General features: G+C 33.4%; 1 protein-coding gene across 1 annotated transcript in view; it reads right to left on the bottom strand.

Annotated features, from left to right (window-relative positions):
- The window catches only part of LOC146527839 (uncharacterized), a 106708-nt gene that overhangs the window by 23325 nt on the left and 60931 nt on the right, over positions 1 to 22452 (bottom strand). Inside the window, exon 3 of the mRNA XM_085204057.1 lies at positions 9688 to 9824. Coding sequence (XP_085060183.1) covers positions 9688 to 9824 — 137 coding nt within the window. The remainder of the gene's footprint in view (positions 1 to 9687; positions 9825 to 22452) is intronic.

The raw sequence follows: 22452 nt of genomic DNA, 5'->3' as shown, positions 1-22452 counted from the left end.
GAAATACTAAATAAAGTTTCCAATTTACTATAACAATTTTAAGAAAAACTTATTAAAAGTTGGTAATAAATCTGTCTGCATCTAAAATGTAACAGCTAGCTATTTTACGAAAATGTTTTTGAGCTTCATACATTTATAAATTCCTGCATAACTCTCGGTAATAGTTTCGAGATGAGAGTGAAACATTCTGCATTTCAGCCCCCGGGACCTGATTAAAACAATTTAGAGTGTTTTAGACTAATTGAAGTTTTGAAGTATTAGAATGTATGAAAGCATCACATTCTTTGATAATGTTTTAGTTTATAATTTAATTTAAGATTTATTAGATACAAGGTGGAATATAACGAGAAATACGTAAGTAAATATAATATAAATAAAATAATAAACGTGAAAAGAACTGGTGGATTTAATATTTTGAACTATGACGGAAAGTAGAGGGCGGAGTATCTTGACAGACAGAATAAATCTACATATCAATCAATAATATAAATGATAACTAAAATAAAATAGTTTAAGCAAATCAAAAAGGAGTACAAACTTTCTTAATATTACCTTTTATTAGATAAGTTCTTTCATTCTCTTGAAACTTTTATCCGAGAGCAACTAGGTTGACTTGTGAAAATACTTTTGCTGAATTTCTATTCTTTTATTTTGAACCAAATCGGTCCATCGTAGAAGTTGCAAGAATTTCTCAAAATCTAGGGCTGCTAGGTATTTACTTTGGATAAACAACAGAATTACTTACCAAATGTTATATATTGGATGACGTAAAAAAGGTAGACATTTACTTATTTAGGAAAAGTATAAAAATTGAACGTATCGGGATTTGAACTCGCGCCCTTATATTGTTAGTACCTACTGATGAATTATATACATTCATTTATAGTATCTTATAATATCAGATTTGAAGCAGGTAAAGAGGATTAAGTGCTAAGCTGTACGATCTCGGCATAATTCTTTTGCTTCTCCAAAAGTCATTATTCTATTCATATATGCAAATTTCAATAGGCATCGTCTACTTATTATGCATATAATTTGCGTGTATTATTATTTATTTAATATTATATTTAAAATATTTAATCTAATGTATAATAGAGAAGATGCACAGAAAACAAACGATAACTTCAATCAATTTTCCCAACGGCAGTCAATACCAGCATAAAAGTGAAATGATGTGAAAAGAATTACAATAAAAGAAAAAAAAGTAATAAAATACATTTCCTGCTTATTCCCAAAGTTACGCGAAATTAGGTCTCTCAAGTAAATACGTTCTCGTACAAATATTATCTTTGAACTCACTGCGGTGTTTTCATAAGGAACCTTCAAGAACAATATATCGAAGTTACATAAAAGTGACATATTTAGTGTATGTATTGAATTCTGAAAGTTTGTGATATCTTTTCTCATGTGTGTTTTATTTTCATTTCTGTATCCACTTTTGCAAGTATTACGTATATTATAATATTATTAGAAATGTAGAATGTTATTGCAGTATGACAGCGTTTAGGTAACTCTAAAGGCTAAAGACACTAATACTCCCATTAAAAATTTTGGAGAATGGAGGGACTAGGTTCCCTCTGCCTACTCTGCTCTGTGCGGAATATAGCGTGAAACTGTTTTTTTTTAAATTTCCGTTCCGTTCCCATGAGTTACACCACCCAACACCCAATATATGAATATTGGGACAAATATATTTTTATGATTTTATTCTAACATTTTTGTTATATTTATCTAATTGACATTGATGAGGATACTCCTAGCCCTCATGAATGCAAGTCTATTTAGTCAATTTCACTGAGAAATCTATTAAGCTTACTTCATAAAACACGTAACTTAATTACGTAAAATACAGAAACAAAAAAGTCGTTTAAATATAAAATTAATATTTTGATAATAAAATATATATATATATTTATATATATATTATAGTATTTTATCAGCATTTTCCACTATATATTATCGAAAGTTATAGCCAAAAGCGCCGTTTAGGTAGAAAAAACATCCGGCCACCGGATGAGCACGGGTGACCTGTTTTACCAGCGTCAGCATACATTACGTAATGTGTAATCACTAATGTCTGTACCAGCCTTTGTATGGGACATTAGTTGATGAAACGGGAAAATTTGTTGCGGAATATTTTGGATTTACTTGTTATTAGGTTAATTTTAATTATTGCTTAAATAATGTAATTGGTGGAGAAGGGGGAACAGCAACGGAGTGTTTTAACATTAGGTTCCTGGGTTCCCTATGCCTATCCTGCTGTGTGCAGGATTGAGCGTAATGCTAATGTTAATTTAAAATAACATGCATTATAAACTATTTCAATTGGGGGTACTTAGAAAAATAAAAACAATTAAGTACGTGTAACCAAGGTGGTAATGCAAGGTGGTTAGAACTCTAGAGGCAGCTGAGTTCTAATACTTCCTGCTTCCGGTCCTTGATCGAACAATTAAGCGATATCCTCTTGGGATCTAAATGTTAAACCAATACATATATAAAAGATTCCTTTTTGTTCTCGTATAAAAACAGTTGTATCGTCATGTTATAAATAAGTTTAAGAGGCACAAGGGCATGACTGTGAACGCGAACGGTAGTGGGTTCAATTCCCACTCGAGGAAATTAAATATTTAATATATTCATTTAATCGCTCTGGTATCAAGGCAAAACACAGCGTTGAGTTCAGCCACTATGTAATGCCTCCAGGATTCAGCGGATAGTAGGGAACGGAATGTCTTAACACTAGGTTCCCTCTGTCTACCCTGCTGTGTGCTGGATATAGTGTAAAGTTAAAAAAAGAAGTTAAAAAAATATTTTCTATTTAAATAAACCCACTTGATAAATTAAAGCTAAAATTGCCACCTAATTTATTCATAATTGACATAACTTTGCAGAAAAATACAAATTTCTATATAAATACGGATCAACAAGCAAAAAAGACTCTACAAATTAAATACAAATTAGAAGGCAATATTTAAAGTAATGGCTCGTTTAAATAAAAGAAGAATGACTAATGAAGTAGAAACTAACTAAGGTGTCACTTCATTCCAGAAATGAGTTTTCTCCAATGTCTTAAGTTAAATCTTTGTACAATTAAGAGCGTAATTATACGCTGTTGTTTCAAACTGTAACTTTAAAGTTTGTATAATATATTATACTAACTTTATATTACTTTACTTGTAAATAGTTCACGTTAATTAATAAACAGGTGCTATACAAACGATACCTTAGAAATTTAATTATCGATTATTTATTGTAAAACCATTAATAATTGTGAGTTACATATGAATTCCACTGGCGCAGGGACACTAGTATTACAGTTTTATAAATACACTAGTGGACCCGAACGCGGCTACGCCCGCTTGAACTATACGAATATTTATTAAATATATTTATGAAATTATTTTCAGTGTTCAATAGAGAGATGCGTTAAGCAAGCTTATTTTGGTGACGTTTTCTAACAACAAACTTTGCTAATCGTTGCTTAGCAACGCGACGGTTGTTATTAACATGGCGGAATAAATTGCATGTCAAATTAATAAGTATTTTAATATATTGGTATATATCGAAAATAATACAAGTATGAGGAAAAAAAAGTATCATATGCTCATCTCGAGACCGTCAAGTATCTCTATATGAGCATTTTATCACAATTAAATGAGCGGTTTGGCCCTGACTGACTGACTGAAAAGACAGACAGACAGACAGAGTTACTTTCGAAATTATAATAAAGATATGGAGGTATGGATATATACAGTTTAATTTACAACATGCTATAGGTACTTTTGGGAGGTAATTCTTCGAAAACACAGACAAAGTCAATATTAGAGTAAAATACATAAATAACAGAGTCGTGCGTTGAATGTGATATAAATTCCCTACTGACGTTACTGCCAAAGCTTTATATTATCTGGCTTTTATAACATGGTCCTTTATTAGTTTACTCTAGCCCGGCGTAACAGAATATAGATATTTAAATATCGTGTATTTTTTAAATGAAACTCCATAACCAGTACATGGACTGCTAAAAATTGTTCGAAATTTTGAGTTTCATTTAAAATCGTGAAATAATCGTGAAAATCAAAGAATTTATCATCGTCTATCTTAATTATGTTAGTTAGGGTTCTTCTATTTATCTATCTTTCTTATCCTATATTTCGCACAATTTTTGACACATTGCATATTAAGTGGCGGTTTGTAATGTTGCCAGAGTGGAGAAATAAAAATAATTGATTCGACTAAGTCAAAACCACAACCGTTGCCTTTACAATCAGACGCTCAACTATAAATATATTCGTCTCACTAAAAACTGAATAGATTTCATTTCAAATGTATATAAAATACACGAGTGCTTCAAATATACTCGTATGTATATGTTAAAAACATAAAATAAGAGGAAAAAAATAAAAAAAAAACATATATTATTTACAAAGAAATTGTATGTTATTCTGTCAAAACTATAATATGAAAGACAGATCAAAGAACGTCACTTTTGTAAGCGTTTCATGAAAAATGTTATGAAATATGTCAGTAAATATAAAAAAATGTATGTATTTGGTGAAACGAAAAATATATAGAGATACAGATACAGATGTTGATTTAACTTTGCCAAATAAAATTATCTCTCTTATCGATAAGAATATCGGTCGAGTGCGAATCGAAATCGCCCACTGATGGTTCCGTATTAATTTAAGGATTTAGGTGAAAAGCAATAGGCTTATGCACTTATTGTGTAAATTATTTTTTTCCATCCATTTTTTTTTCTTTTTATATAGATAATACTGAATATTTGATTAATATTTAATTTCAGCTATCTTGAGATAAATGGTGTTGACGACAGACGGACAGTAAAGTGATCCTATAAGCATTACGGTTTTTCTTTTTGAGGTACAGAACTCTGAATATCAATAGACAATTCTCTCTTTTTCAGTTGGTTATAAACAATTGGTAGATATGTTATATTAATATTGTTGAATTGTATTTTAAACGTGTGATGTATCTACTAAGCTACTTTTATTTTTCTACGAACAAAATGAATAACTCTCTATTGAAGTTAAAGTAAATAAAATATATTCAAAATCAACTTTTTTTATAATCAGCCTACAGCAGGATGAGCAAAAGGAACCTAGTGCTTAGAAACACCGTTTCTCATTCCTGTCACATTCTGGAAGCATTCCATAATTAGTGGCGGAACAGCACCGCGCTTACTTCAACACAACATAATACAATTTGAAAGTTAAAACCTCACAATTTAACAAAAAATCCGTACAAACCACCAAAAATATCTTACAACTCAACCACCAGCACTTAAAAGAAACACACCCAAAGAAAAAAAAGAAAATGGTCACAAAATACTTTTATCCAAGCAAATTCTGAAATGTTAAACGCGAGTGAAGTGACCTCATAATTGCGGGGCTAAAGGGCTGAAAGGGTCTGTTATCATAGCTCTGGATGAAAGCTGGGAATTAAAATACGCTCTGGCTCACCTGACTACGCTGCATTCGCAAGTAGCGTAGTTCATAACAGTGTACAAATATACCAACAATGGCCGGTTTAAGTGTGGAATTTATTGTGTATTTAAGATTAGTTGTTGTTGTTGGGTATTATATTTTGTCTTTTTTATTATTATTACTAGTGGACCCGAACGCCCGCTTGTACTATAAGAATATTTATTAAATATATTTATGAAATTATTTTCAGTTTTCAATAGAGAGATGCGTTAACCTTTAACTATGGACGTGAATTTTTTATAACACACATATGGACGTCGGGTCTGTCAGACCAGTGTATTTATTGGTCATATTCCGTCTGTTTTTTAAAGGAAGAAGACAATTTTATGTTTTAGTTTACATGAATAGCTTCAAATCAAACAAAATCAATATAAATAAAATCGCTTTTTATAAAACTTTACGCATCACAACGATTTAAGTAACTTAAGGTCACAATTTCAGTCTTTGGCCACATGGGATGACTCTTAAGAAAATAATACTATAAAAAAAAGACAGATAATAAAATAAACATTTTTTTAACAAAATATAAAGTCTAACAATTAAAAAAAATAAAGAAATTACATCTTATGTTATAAAATAAAAATTTTGACAACACCTCAAGATAAGGTATTATTGAACATCGATACACAATGGCTTACAACATTGTAGGCAAACAGGACGATTGCAGTCAACATAAGTATGTGTTGTCTTTCTATATATCTTTTGGGGGCAAAGTGTACATGTTTTTCAAGGACCCAAAACAATTTTTTTAGCTTCATGTTCAATAAATGATAGATCAGATCGCGAAACGCGAGTCAAACTCATTCTCAATTCTTAGAGTAGTTTAGTATACGAAACGCGTCTTTCTATTTGATAAAGTGCTATTTTTTTATAAAATGTCGTCGTCCAATTCTTTTGTTTGATGTTGATTATAAAGTACCGATATTTTTGTCCTTGACGTGCTTGGTCGATCATTTTTTTTCATTTTATCACAAAAACTAAAAAATTTGAATCTTTTCTAGGTAAATCATATGTATATTACTAAAATATATAACAAAAAATGCAAAATAATATATGATATATAACAATAAAAACATTTGAATACAAATAATACAATTAAAATATTAAAGTATATTTTGTAATATTATAAAAATATATGGTGTTTTGAAATCATTCATGTATGGGAAACATGGACGTCGGGTCTGACAGACCCAGGGCCCATTTAGAAAGTTAGATACTCACGTGTTTTGAACCCAGAGACGCAACCACTGCTATCTACATTCATTTTGTCATTAATACGAAAGGTACTGAGCGACTCAGTGGCGGAGGTCACCGAGAAGTGGCCGATTTGTAGAACTCGTAGAACTAGATGGGTCTGTGAGACCCGACGTCCATACTTAAAGGTTAAGCAAGCTCATTTTGGGTGACGTTTTCTAACAACAAACTTTGCTAATCGTTGCTTAGCAACGACAGCTGTTATTAACATGGCGGAATAAATTGCATGTCAAATTAATAAGTATTTTAATATATTGCTATATATCGAAAATATTATAAATATGAGAAAAAAAAGTATCCTATGTTCATCCCGAGGCCCTCAAGTATCTCTATATGAGCATTTTATCACAATTAAATTAGTGGTTTGGCCCTGATTGCGTAAAAGACAAACAGACAGACAGACCGACAGACAGAGTTACTTTCGAATTTATAATATAGGTATGGATTTAAGGTAGGTAGTGATAAACTAGTATCAAGACACTACTTCTCCGTCTTATTAATTATACTAATTTGAACGCAGTACTCTGTCATTTAGCATTGAATGACTTTATGAGTGGAAAATGGAGAATTGTCACTTATTTCAAATAAACATATCTAGAATAACAAATGAACTTGTAAATACTTTAATTATACTTAATCCTCAAAAAGCAGAATAGACTGAAAGAAGCTATGATTAAGCCACTTTGTTCTCCCACGCATCACCCAATTTTCCAGGCATTGTATGCTGAATGAATTAATTTCCTCAAATGGTAATCGAACCTACAAACGTCGCGTTTACGTGCACTGCAGCACGGCGGTCTCGTTTCTTCTAGGTGTGTCAGCCAATATTAAAAGGCTACGTGTTGGAAAACCACTTTTTAATAAAAAGAAGTACACGTCCACGATTCGCTGATTTCAGATTCATAAAATATGAATAAACAGAAGGAGTATGAAATATTTTTTCATTTAATGGACTTGAATTAAAAAGCTCGGTGCTAAGTTTTAAATGTCAAGGTTGTCGGTCTCAAGAGCAGCATGTTATTAAAATTGTGAAAATATAAAATGTTTTCGTGGTTATATTAAAATAATAATTAAAGTTTTTGTATTCTAGATCAGTTTTATCTAAATAATGAGATTTTTATATAGAGGATTACTATTGTTATTGTGAAAATTGATAATATAGCGCAATTATTTACTAATTGACTATTTTTTTAAGCTTTCGTGTTAAGTGGCGGAACTCATATTTTATTTTCTCGAGTGGGAATCGAACCCACAACTTGTAGTCACACGCTTGTGCAACTAAGCCACGACTGGTCTCATATTCACTGACTGTAATAATTAATTTAATGAATTTTTCGTATCTCTAAAAAATAATTAATGTTTTCAATACAGAAAACATTACCAAATACAATTAAAAATATATATATTGGATATAACTTGTTTATAATTAGTATATTAAATTTATTAACCTTGTACGATTTCTCCATCAACACCAATATTAACAGGAAAACATAAAAAAATGCTCAAAAAAGTATTTTAAGAAAAGTTATAATAGAAATGAGCTTATGAAGAACACTCAAACAAAATTGTAAGTGGATTCGGTCGTAGCGTAAGAGAAACCACCCCAAAAAAATAAATATAACGCTTTACCAGTTCAAAAGACTTATTGAAAACTCTGAAGAACAAAATAATAAGTTACATAATTTAATTTAATAAAAAGATAATATTGGTTGATTATTGTTTTAATTTCTTTGTATTGACATATTTAATTATGTTATTTATTTTGTCTGTAAATTCGACTCAATGGAATGCTTACTTAGATACTTTAGACTGATGGCAGGATTAGACTATCAAATATATCAAAAATTAATTAAACTTAGAAAAATCCTAATGCCATTATTACACATTGGTCCGCATGTAACTCAATACGTGATGGATATGGGTTCGATTCCCAATCGGGGTACTAAATTATTTACTGTTATTTATTTACTCACCTCATTTCGCAAATTTCAAGGACCGCAAAGATAATGTAATCTTAAGTTAACTAACGATGCGCTTTGCTTAACAGATAGGAGAAATCAAAATAATTTAAATACAATGGTTTTTCCGAGTGAGAATCGAACCTAAGCCGTTTACATTTAGACTTTGCACCACTGTGCCACGAAATCTTAAAAATGATTTAAATATAATACAAAACAGTAGTCCAGTTAAGTCCCTTGAAATGGTTTCCCCTGAGGGTGTTTTTAAAAAGTTTTATTACGCCTTGCACTTTCCCAAGTTTGTCATAAAAAGGATTGTTGACACAAAATCTTTAATAGATTGTAGATAATAATTCTTATATTTTTGTTTATTATTTAATTTAGAACTTTTTTTCCTTTCTTGGAAAAGACAGGAAACACTAATGATGAATCGTTTTAATTACCGCTTTCTGTGAAGGCTCTGTGTTGCTATAAACTCAGAAATGAACGTGCGTAACTCGAACTGACTGCCTTTATGCGGTGTTCGTTAAATACAAGTTTTCTTAATGCCATTGAGAAGCATTTTGTATAGCCTTAATTATTAGTGCAATATTTTTTTTTTTGCGGTGCAGAGTTCCGCCACTCAATTTGATATGTTCTAATGTTTGCTAATGCTACCAGAATTCGACGAAAAGTGGGAAACAAAAGTGTCTAAATGGGAATGGAGAGTCTAAACACTAGGTACCCAGGTTCTCTCTACCTACCCTGCTACGTGTGTGGGATACCGCGTGAAGCTAAAGAAAAAAGTTTATTTTTATCTCATCGTAAAGGATGGACAGATGAAGTGAAGTGAAGTTTTAAGACACTCCATTCTCCACTTTTAGTCGTGACATTTTGTATGGAGTAACAGAACTCTTAATTATGAGAAGCTTATTAAATAACATTCGCTCAGACTGCCTTCAATACTTAAATACATAATATCTACATACCTGAACTAAATCACCATGTACTCCACCAGCAGCGGTTATGGTAAGCAGACAGACATACGGCACTAGATCTTCCCTCGGCCTATGTAACTCGAGCTCGTAGGTACGCCCGATGTCGCCATAGTAGGTTTTGTTGCAACCTGAACAACAAAATATTTAATTTTAATTATAGTTTCAGGCTTTTATCGTGTATAGGAGGGTAGGTAGAAGAAATATAGAGTCAAAGAATTCCGTTTTTCAAACAAATACTGTTCCGCTGCGCTATGGCGACCTAAAAGCTACGAGTTGAGTTTCCTCCGAACGGCAATCGAATCCAGAACCAAAGTTATAGTCATACGCTTATGTGCACAGCTAACTGTGCCAGAACGGCCTCAAACTCATCATTAGCAACGCTAAAGCACTTTATTAAAAATGAAATCTGGAATAACAAGTATATTATTATGCGTTACTATTTATAAGTTTTAAGTACAATATCGAATTGAATATTTTAAAACAATACAATTTTTTAAGCCATTGTTACAGATAAAAACTTTTTATAGTGTTCTAATGAATATCTTTTGTTTAACTTTATTACGTTATATTTTTCAATGTCAGTTTAAATTCGAAAATATTAAATAAAGTATACTTTTGTCTTACTAATAATATATTGTATCTATAATGGAAGTGCCGAGTGATAAATCCGCTTTTCTACCCGAAACATTACGTTAAGTATAAGAGCAAGAAATGTCGTTTAAAATATACGGAATTTTTGCTATATTTGAGAAGATTCCCAAGGAAATATGTTTACAAAATGACTAAGTATATTAAATAAAAATGCGAATTATTCTATATGGACTAGATATATATTTTAATTGTTAGATTTATTTAATTTTAAATAATTATTTTCTTATATGGTATTATTATAAAGTTTTCGGTATTTAGCAATCGTAAAAGATATAGATAAAAATATGAGTTATGAAACGAAATTCATAACAAACTTTGTTGTGCATATATCTATATATAAGTTAGTAGATAATGTATTATAATGAAGGCATTCGTGGAAAGGAAAATTGTGGACTGCGTGAAAAATTTTGCGCAAAGAAATATACCTTTTCCCGCTTGCGGCGACCATGACCTATTTTACTTTGTACAGAGAAATCCAGCTGAAATTAGCTCATTTAAAATCTTTAATACTTGTTTTTAATATTAATGCTAAAAATAGGTAATTTTGTTCGACCTTGCTCTTGCAACATGACTAAAAACTTTTTCAGCCATTCAAAATTATTTTTAGAATATTTTTTATATTTCTAGTCTTAAGAAATACATGTAATACATAAGAACTACGTTGATTATAATTTTATATGAATATAGACTAGATTTGTATATATTTAAGGCACCATATAAATACCTTCTATAACAGAATAATAATCTTCATATAATACAATAAAATTAAGTGAAATCTTATCTTACAAAAATAAGTGTAACTCGACACACTAGCTACAAGATACGGCTTCCAAAGTTTGAGAAGCATTGAGTGTAACGGCAACTTGTACGGAACAAAGTTTGGTCTTGTATGAAAGCTTTCAAGTTGATTGCCCAAACAATAAATATGTGTCTCAGACTTCAACGGTAGAACTTTGTCCTCTAAAGACGAGCTTATTTTAGAAAATTGTGGACAGAATGTGAACTTTTTTGATATTTTAAAATGTATATAAAACTTTATTTTATTAATTCGCAATGGTTTTAATATAAGAATATGTATAAGAATATAAGTGTATTCTGTAGTTATACCTTCAAATATTATAAAATATTAAAAATATATATATTTTTGGAAAATACTGATATTGATCATCAAAAGTAGAATATATTGACAATTCTTTTGTTATTAAGTGATAGACATAACACACAACCTGAATTCCGCAGCGTAGAACGCTGAAATTTGTCATGTGCCTTTAGGCGAATATAAAGAGGCAATAAGGATTTCCAGAAATTCTAAGTCCACTCAACTAAAATTGTGACCTACTGTTATAATATAATAAGAAATTGTATAAAACGAATCTTGCATTATTTCCTCTCTTGAAAAGAGAAAATAAAACAAGAATTTGATATATTTCGCAATATGCTGCCCAATGTGGGACGATCTAGTTTACTTTCTAGTATCAAGTTAGCGACAGACGGCCAAAAGATATTTTAAATCGAGGCCCAATAAAGAAATCTTTATGCAACTAATGGGTTATATTGCATTGAGAATTTAAGCTAAATATCTTTTATTTTACAAAATATATAACATTATATTTATATTAAACTTAAGCTATTATTAATATAACCATTTTTTCTTATCAAGTAATTTGACAGTATGACAGAAATTGGCTGACATAAAACGTGACTGGACAAAAAATAAAATGTATTTTTTTTCAACTTCATGTTTTAGCGTTTAGCGAGGTAGGATGGACGAAATTTACTGTGAATATTGATCGATCTTGCCCGAATTCGAGACATTGAGTTGTGATGGGCGGAAATCAACGCCGCGTTTCTTTTCACCAATAAATAAAATCAGCTTCACGCTGTATCCCGCACACAGCAGGGTAGGCAGAGGGAACATAGTGTTAAGACACTCCGTTCCCCATTTTCTGTCGAATTCTGGAGGCATTGCGTGTTGAGTGGCAGATCTCAACGCCACGTTTTTCCTCGACACCAGAGCGAAGAAATGGAAATATAAACGTAAATAAATATTTCACTTCCTCGAGTGGGGATCGAACCCACAATATCGTCGCGTTACATTCACATCCCTTCGCCGCTGCGCAAGAACAGCCTCTGATATTATGATATAATAGTACAATTTTCAGTGTTTATTCCGTATAAAAAGTTAGTATTTCATTTTCAATACAAATAATAGAGTCACGAAACGAGTGACCTGTACTGTAAATGGACGTACTCGTATCAGAAATCAGTTCTAGGCCTTTGTGAAAGGCCAAAGGGTGAGAATAATATTTATTGTTGAAATAAATGTCAACTCAAAAGCTACTTCAAATAGCGTTATGATATATTTTTATTTTATAATAAAATACTATTTTTTGATAAATATGTCATAAGGAGGTAGATATTCATGATAATTTTATTATAATCAAATGTCAATTAAAATTAAAATATATTTGGTTAAAAATTATTTTATTTGTATCAAAATAAATCAAACGTATACCTATATACCTATATTATATATATATATATATATATATATATATATATATATATATGTATTTATGTTTGTGTATATATATATAATATTTTGTTAGTTTGTATATATTATATTGTATTTATTATATATCTGTATGTATTTTCAAAATTGATATTTTATTTTTATTTTTTTTTTATTTTTGCACGCCTACACTTTTTGTTCTCCCACATGACAGGTTGGCTGGTAGAAAATGCTTGTTAGCGTTAAGCCCGCCTATTGTACATTTTTTTTATTTTTTTTGTGCAATAAAGAATATAAATAAATAAATAAATTATATACCTTTATATATCATTAAATTAAGCACAATAAATAACATACTTATATATATTTTTAAAAATATACTAACGAAATTAATGATATATAAACATTTTATTCTATTCACAACTTCCAAATAAACGAAAATTCCATAAAAACCTTGAATATTATCATCTCAAGTAATTTAAATTCCATACAAACCATTGAACATGAAGTACGAACATTACACCACCGTAACGCTAACGTATCAAAAACTGGCACAGCAATATTTTCTGAGAACGAAAATGCATCAGTTGCAGGGCACTTCCGTTGCCAAGAGAACGCTCTACAAACACCGACGACAAAGTGGTAGTGCTTTTGGTTTTTGATGTTTCGTAGATCTAGTTATTTGTTTTTGTATTGTTTGAATATAACGAATATTTGGGTAAAGGTGTTTATTATAATTATTTAATTTTAATAACTGTAACGTATAAGTAAATGTAAAAAAATACAGTAATTTTCGCTTCGTTGCTCATAACAAACATTCTGAACAGTGTTTAATGGGAACATTTTTAATTAAAAGTTTCAATATATATTTTTATTACAGCATAGATTTTAATAAAACCTGTGAAGTTTTAATTAAATAGTTTGAATTGATCATACATAAATTTATCATTATAATATTAAAAATTCTGAACTATCCTTTACTTTTTGTTTTTAAAAGAAATGAAATTTAATTTATGATGTGCGTACTTGGTAATTTAAAATACTTCTAAAATCTATTTGCCCTAGTTCAGAATTATTATAATCTCGATATATAGAAAGTTTCAAAGAAAAACGAATGGACATGAAAAGCTGAAGGAAAAATAAAAGTGATAAATAAACAGATTTGTTTTACTTTTTATAAGAAATAACATTAATATAAAAAAATAAGAAATGAAATGACTACTACACTTAACTATAGCAGTAAAGTATATACTTTAAAAATAAAATTCAATTGTGCTACAATTTTCAGCGTAAAATGTATATAAAAACATTTATAAAATAAAATTCCCTTATTAATGACGCCCTGTACGAGGCATAATGAGAACGCTCAAAATAATTGTGTGAACGTGAAAATTTATATGTAAACGGATTAAATGTCCAACATGACACGAATCGCTGCCGTGAAATGGTATTAAATATCGAATAAAGAATGGATTTTAAATCATTTTTAAGTCGATTTAATGACAGTTAAAAGTTAATTGCTTTCTAAAAGCAAGAAGGTATTCTTGCTAGTAACTTCATTAATTGTTTTCTTTGCTGCTGTAGAATTTATTTTTACTCACATTTCCAGTTATTTGTTTCATTTGGATTAATTCATTCTCCGTCTGCCTATAAAGCCTCTGGTAATATATTCATATGCCTCCAGAATTCGGTAGAAAGTAGGGAACGGAGTGTTATAACACTAGGTTCCTTCTGCCTACCCTGCTAAGTGCGGGATACAGCGTGAAGCTGAAAAACATGACTAATAAGATATTTGTATATATTGTAATTCTATACCTTGATTAACATTTTAAAATACATATTAAAAGATTCAAACAAGCTGAAAGCCACTCCTTGCGATCCCTTAAAGACTTCATTCATCTCGTCTCGTTGTGTGAAAGGTAAATATCAAGGCAGAGCTTGCTGAAAGACTAAACATAAACAACGCAGTAAAGCGAACAACACAAAAGGTAAAGTTAAGGGAACTTTTCATATTCGTTATAATATTATTAATAATTATTATTATGAATAGTCATCTAGGCTGTAACTTATAAGGGCTCTAGGGCCTGCATTTATAAACCTCTGTCGAGTCTGAGATCGATCTTGAGATGCCCTTTTCATTCATAGATGATTTATAAGTGTAGTAGTCCAGTTATTGCGTATTGAGTGGCAGAACTTAACGATACACATTAAATTGATTCATTACCTCGAGTGGGGATCGAACCCATAACTATCACGTTTATTAAGTTATTCATTCACGAGGATGACTGTAACGCGACGGTAGTGGGTTCGATCCCCACTCAAAAAAAAAAATATCAATAAATTTCATTCCTTCGGTCAGGCACAAGGCCGGGGTTGAGTTCCGCCACTGCCTCGAAAATTTCGGCGGAAAGCTAACGGAGTGTTTGTAGCGTATGGGATACAGTGTAAAGTTGAGTAAATACTTAAAACAATTCTAAAATCAAGGAATTGTACCTGAAATAAGGAATATGGATACAGGTAGTGCTAGTAGGTCACGTGTTAATTCTATCGATTCAGAATAACGCCTGACGTGACGGTTAGCACCGCAACCACAATTGATTGGTCAACGCTTCCTAATATAATTTAACTAGCATAGTGAAAAGCTATTAGTATGGTACAATTATTAATAGTAATAAAATATATGAGATGGAAACTGGGGAACGGAAGTGTTTTATCACTAGATTCCCTATCTTGCTGCTAGGCTACAGCGTGAAGCTTAAAAACATATGAACGATGAAAAGAGGCAAGAATTGAACTCAGTGGCGTGCTAAAGAGGCATGTGGTTGGAGACTTGGAGAGGCCTATGTCCAGGACGTTCAGTCTGTTGAGATCAGTTGTGAGAGTTTAGAGTGATAATAATATGGATAAGATCCGTTAACACTAGAAGCGCCGCCGTCCCATTTTTGTCCCAAACGCAAGGTTGATTGTTTATAACTTTTTTGTTTGTTAATGTATGTAGATGAAACTTTTTGACTATTACCAATTTTACACCTTTATTTAATTAAAAATATAAATAATTTTATAGCAGTCATACTTTTTGAAAAAAAATGAGATTTACCTAAAACTGCCGCTGGGTCATTTTTGTCCCGCCATTATTATTTTATTATTTGAGGGTATAATTTGACATATTTTCATGCCTCGGGGACGAGGTGGAGGTGAAAGGACGATGCGGGGGCGGAAAAAAATTTAATAGTAGGTTTAGCAGTCAATACCTAAGTTTTTAGGGTTCTGTAGCTTTTAAGGAAAAAAAACCCTTATAAGATCGTTTTTTGTCCATCCGGCTGTCTTTGCCTTTATCTCAGGAACTCTTCGAGAAATCGAGTTGATATTCATATGAGTATATGAATATCAACTATATGACGATCTACAGTCCCTTGATTTCCTGAAAAAGCACCCTTAAAAAAAGATATGACTATTTATATAGTAAAAAACATGTATTTCGACACTATAAAGGGAATCAAATTAATAAGGTACTTTCAGTTAACTTAGAATTATGAAATTTGGCAGTTAGCATCTACATGTAGTACTAGTACAGGAAAAAATCTGAAAACTATACATTTATGCATAAATCTTAAAAAATAATAGCCTGAAAAGTGGGGTAAAATTGGTGTCAATACTAAATTTTGCCGCTAGTTCAAGTGAGGTATCAGATGAAAGGATGACTAAGCTAGGCTTGAATTTTAGAAAAACACTCGATACCAAATGTGGGCAATTGTAGGGTAGGTGGAGGGAACCTGGGAACCTAGTGCTATGCACTCCGCTGGCATTTTCCGCCAAATTCTTAAGGCATTACTATGCAATGTTATAAATCATCTGTGATGTATCACTGATGAAGAATATATTAATGCATTACTTGGCCTAATAATAATATTAACTAATTTCAATAACTTATAATTTTGTAAGAGTTATTCAGTTAGTTGTCACGACCTCAGAACGTATTTGAAATATTTGATTCTTTCTTTGTGTTTGGTTTTTCGGTACTTTTATGTGTGTTAAAGAACAAAAATTGATTATTAAAGATGATCTACATACTTTACGAATTATTTTAATAATATTTTTTTGTATTATACCAAAAATCAACATAATAAGTAGAATGGGACAAATTTGTCACGACGGCGGTTCAAGGGGGGTCTCAATCTTCGGCACTTCTAGTGTTAAATACATTTTTTTAAATTACTCTTTAATGTAATGGAAAGTGTCTTATCGCTACGTTTTCTTCTGCTCAACCAACTTTGTGCTCCACAGTCCTTACACTAAGATATTTTTTGGTTTAGCTTCATTAAATATATTAAATAATTTCCCTGAGTGAGAATCGAACCCACAACCAACGAAGGATATAAACTCGAACTCGAAAAATATAAACATAAATCTTTAATTAATGTATCATAAATGTATGTGTATCTAAGTTAAATAATTATTATAAATTCCTTAGATTATATATTTTCATTCTAAATATTTTATATTTGTCCAAATTTGTTCATATCGGTTCTAGAAACACGGCATGGCAAACGTACCGGTAGTCATTTGTTCCCGCGTGCCGTTTGTTCCAAATGGTTCTTTAATGTATGTTGCCTTATAAATCAAAGAGAAAATATTCGGAAAATACTTTACTTTTAACGAATTAAGAACATAGAAATCTTTTCCGTTCTTATTAAATTTATATACCCGGGTATATTCCACATATAGCAGGGTAGGCTCAGGGGACCTGGGAACCTAATATTGAGACACTCCGTTACCATTAAGACACTTGCCTCCTGAATTCAGAGGATAGTGAGGAACGGTATTTTTTCACGTTTAATATATATCTTACAAAGGAAGCATTCATTAATACACACAGTAATCATTATTATCTTTAAGCAAGAAATACAATTTTAATATAACATACTACCCTCATAATATATTCTGCTTAAAATAATTCTAAACTAAAAATAAAATGCTTCACAATACAGGTACATTTCAGCAAAAAAAACGTACAAGGTTTCGCTAAAAATAGTTTGGATTATGTTTTTAACGTGAACTACATAGAATATTTATATCTTGGTTGGTCGATTTACTGTGCTTGAAAAAATCCAAACGTCCCTCAAACGAGAACAAATGCTAAAAACTAGGGCAGATGGAAGCCTACTTTAGAATGTATTGGTACTGTGCATTATGCTCAAAGACAGAGACTTTAAGAGAAATTAATCGTAAAACAAGAGTTGCGTTATTTTTCTTTTTTTGTATTATGTAGGTGTCTTGTGGAGTAATTGGTATAGCATGTATCATACAAACATACAGGTAGCGGGTTCATATATATAATTTGTTCGCGACAACCGACGCGCATCATCGGCTGTGAACTCGTCACAACATGTTAGAGACTGTTTAGTTTGGCAAAAAGTGACGTCATACCACTCTCGTAATTTTGAATGTTATTATTAGTGTCTTTTCTAAATTAATAGTGTTTTTTCCTTTGTAAATAAGTAATTACATTAAATAATAAATATAAATAGATTTGGGTTCCGTTTTAGATAATAATTTTCGACTTTATATCTTATTTGTATAGTTGTACTATGATTTGCCGCATTAATCGCTTTTTATATAATAGTAACTTCCGTATAGTAAATTTTATTATTAATTATTGTTTGTCATAGTTTTCTGTAACAAAATAACAGATTTGTATATTCCTAATGTGTGTAATTAATTTTAGAGAGAATTTTCATTGTAAAAACTCATGTAAAATTCGTCATCGTAACAGCATTTTTCGTAATTTAATAATAGATAATACTTAAATAGTATAATGTTTTATACATAGATAGATAGATATTTTTATGTTCTTTTAATATGTATAAATTGTAAAAACATCCGATTTTTAGTTATTAAAATATAAATGTAAATGTGTGATAATCATAGTAAAAATATTGTTGTAAATAAAGATAAAACGGCTCGGTGGCTCGCGGCTCTCGTTACCGTTTAGCTCCGCGCAACGGAGGTGCGCGTCGGGCGAGACAGAGACAGTCGGCAATCAACGGTGAGCACAACAGGAAGAAGATAGAATCGGAACAAGACACGAATAGAGCCGACAGTCACCGACCGTTATACAGTGATCAACATCTTGTTTCAATATCCTGTTTCAACATCCTGTTTCAGTATCTTGTTTCAATGTATAGCAAGAACGTCTCGCAAGAACGTCTCACAAGAAGGACTCACAAGAACGTCTCACAAGAAGGACTCCCAAGAACGTCTCACAAGAACGTCTCACAAGAACGTCTCACAAGAACGTCTCACAAGAACGTCTCACAAGAAGGACTCACAAGAACGTCTCACAAGAACGACTCACAAGAACGTCTCACAAGAACGTCTCACAAGAACGTCTCACAAGAACGACTCACAAGAACGTCTCACAAGAACGACTCACAAGAACGTCTTGGGGTCTCAGCATACTCCGTGTTCCCATGATCTGGAACCTATAGTGTGCAGGGCGTCAGCGGCTCATTCACTTGAGTTCCGCCCGTCCGGTACAACGTGCTGGTCCTTCGAGCCGGATCTGGGGACTCCTCACCGAAGCTGAAGCATCATCCGTCATCGTGCAAGTTATCGCAGTGCTCCGTCGCGCAAGTGCTCCGTCGCGCAGTACTCTATCGCGCAGTGTTTTCCGTCGCGCTCGCAAATGCATTCGCCGTCGCGTTTCGCATCCGTATCGACTGTCGCGCTCGCAACTGCGCTGACGTCGCATATCCCGTCACGTCGTGAGTGTTTTGTGCATCCGCCTTCGTGAGTCTTCGTAAGTGCTCCATCGCGCAGTATATTCCGTCGCGCTCGCAAACGCATTCGCCGTCGCGTTTCGCATCCGTATTGACTGTCGCGCTCGCAACGGTGCTGAAGTCGCCTTACTCGGCGTTAGTCTTCGTGAGTGTTCGTGCATCAGACTCTGACATCCGCCTTCGAGTGTTATCGTGAGTCTTCGTGAGTGTTCGTGCATCAGCCTCCGACATCCGCCTTCGAGTGTTATCGTGAGTGTTCGAGAACCTTCGTGCATCCGCCTTCGAGTATTATCGTACTACATCGCGCAGTGCTCTCCGTCGCGCAGTGTTCTCCGTCGCATAGCGCTCTCCGCTGCGCTCTCCGCCGCCTCCGTTGGCGTCCGCATTGACTGTCGTGCTCGCTACTGCGCTGACATCTATCGCGCCGTAAGTCACGTCGTGAGTGTTCGTGCATCCGCCTTCGAGTATTATCGTAAGTCTTCGTGAGTGTTCGTGCATCATCCTCCGACATCCGCCTTCGTGTGTCGTCGTTCGTCTCCGAGAATCTTCGTGCTTCCGCCTTCGAGTGTCGTCGTTCGTCTCCGAGAATCTTCGTGCATCCGCCTTCGAGTATTATCGTTTCGTCTTGGTGAGTTTTACCAATTATCGTAGGTTTTTACTAAGATGCCTATCACAAGATCAAGAGGTCGATCCGAGGGATTGAGATATGAAGCCGACCCTTCATCTAGTCACACAGAGGTGACACACCCGCCTACGAATACACAAGAGGATTCCGTAATAGAAAAGAACTTAATAGTACCAAGTGACGAAAGGGAAGACTCAAGAATTATTTCAATTAACAAGGAGGAACAATTTGAAGACACACAAATAAAGTCGACAACTTCGAAACGTGCAAACTCGAAGAAGTCTACGAAATCCAGACGTAGAGCAAGAAATGCTCGTGAAGAAATACTTCGCATCAAGCTTGAACTCGCGCAAATAGCTCTGGAAGATGCTGAATCAGATAGTTCAGAATCCCAGGAAGATAATATATCGAAAACCGACTACGTTAGCTCCTGGATTGAAGATAATGCACAAATCGTACAAAAATCACTTACACCATGTGCAGATGTTCCGAGGCAACCACATCCAGTGCCGTCATGCTATAGAATGCCTCAACATCCGAATATCGGCAACAATTCCGAAAATCAACAAGCAATACAGAGAGATTCAACAAAGGAAATAGAGGAGCTAAAAAAGGAAATAGAAAATTTGAAGAAAAGATGTGAAAAAGCCGAAACCGCTCCTACATCGTTGTGTATGAAAACAGAGGTACCTAAACCTACAATGTTACCTCCATCATCGTCATACAATTTTCCCGTCGCGTCCAAAGTCATCATGGATCTTCCTACATATAGTGGAGTGTTAAATGAATGGCTATCATACAGGGCCATATATGAAAACACTAAGGGATACTTCAATGAAGTCGAAAATACAGCCAGAATTCGAAGAAGCCTAACTGGAAAAGCATTGGAAGTCGTCGATACACAACTCATAGCTCATTCAAAACCGGATGCCATCATAGAAGAGCTTGAAATGAATTTCGGTCGCCCAGATGCAATCGCATATAGTGAATATGACAAGCTTCGATCTCTACCTCGTTGTGCTGACAATCCAAAGGAGATACATGCATTCGCCAGTAAGGTAAGAAGCAGTGTCAATCTGTTTCGCGCCCTCGATTTACACAACTTTATCACTGCGCCAGATATAACGAGAGCCCTTCGTGAAAAGCTACCATCGTCGTTATGTACCAGGTGGTACGAGGAACAAGCATCTATATTCAAACCAGACCTGACACACTTCAGCGAGTTTCTCACCAAACAAGCAGCATGTCGCACACCTTATTCAACGGAGATCCCGCACTCAGAGCCTACTCGTCGTGTGATACATAGAACGCACAACACTACTGAAGAAAGGAAAACTAATAGATTTCATGGAATGGTGAAAAGTATGTGCAAAATTTGTAACAAAGAAGGTCATCACAGTATTAGCTGCAAGAAATTTCAAGATGCCAACTCAGATAAAAGATGGGAACTCGCCAAAGAACACCGACTGTGCTTCAGATGCCTGCGGTTCCGACAATCAGGACATTCCTGTAAACCACAGAAGTGCAATATTAAGGGATGCATCGGTACTCATCATCGATTACTACACTATGATAAAAAGGAGAAATCAGAAAATCGAAATCAACAAGAAGAAAAAGAAACCGTGGCCAACGCATGGATACCATCAAAGGCGCATGCTTACCTTAAAATCATACCAGTCAGAGTTCATGGACCGGCGGGAGAAACCTCTGCATACGCTCTATTAGACGACGGATCAACTGTATCTCTCATAGATGAAGCTTTGGCAAACGAAGTCGGTGCTGAGGGACGGCTGGATCCTTTAAAGATGGAAGCAATCGGGGATATAGTTATTGAAACGCCGGGATCAAGGCGTGTTACCGTGACACTTGCTAATTCACAGAAAAAGAAGATTAGCTTTACAGCTCGTACCGTTCCGCATCTTAATCTTTCCCCGCAAACAATTCGTGAAGAAGACTTAGCTGCCTGCGATCATCTAATAGATTTGAAGAACCAGCTCACCTACGACTCAGCCACGCCTAAAATTCTAATTGGTCAAGACAATTGGAATTTACTACTCGCCGAAGATGTCCGTATAGGACCGAAGAACCAACCAATCGCTTCACTGACGTCGCTCGGATGGGTGCTCCATGGTGCGCACAATAGGACATTGGGTCAGAAAATCCATTTCGTCAATCAAGTTACTGCTATT

The sequence above is a fragment of the Heliconius melpomene genome, chromosome 20 (genome assembly GCF_056956725.1).
Source record: "Heliconius melpomene rosina isolate 202511_hmr_F chromosome 20, ASM5695672v1, whole genome shotgun sequence".
NCBI classification, from domain to species: Eukaryota; Metazoa; Arthropoda; class Insecta; order Lepidoptera; family Nymphalidae; genus Heliconius; species Heliconius melpomene.
The sequence above is the reverse complement of the archived record's forward strand: the minus strand, read 5'-3'. Positions and strand labels throughout refer to the sequence as shown.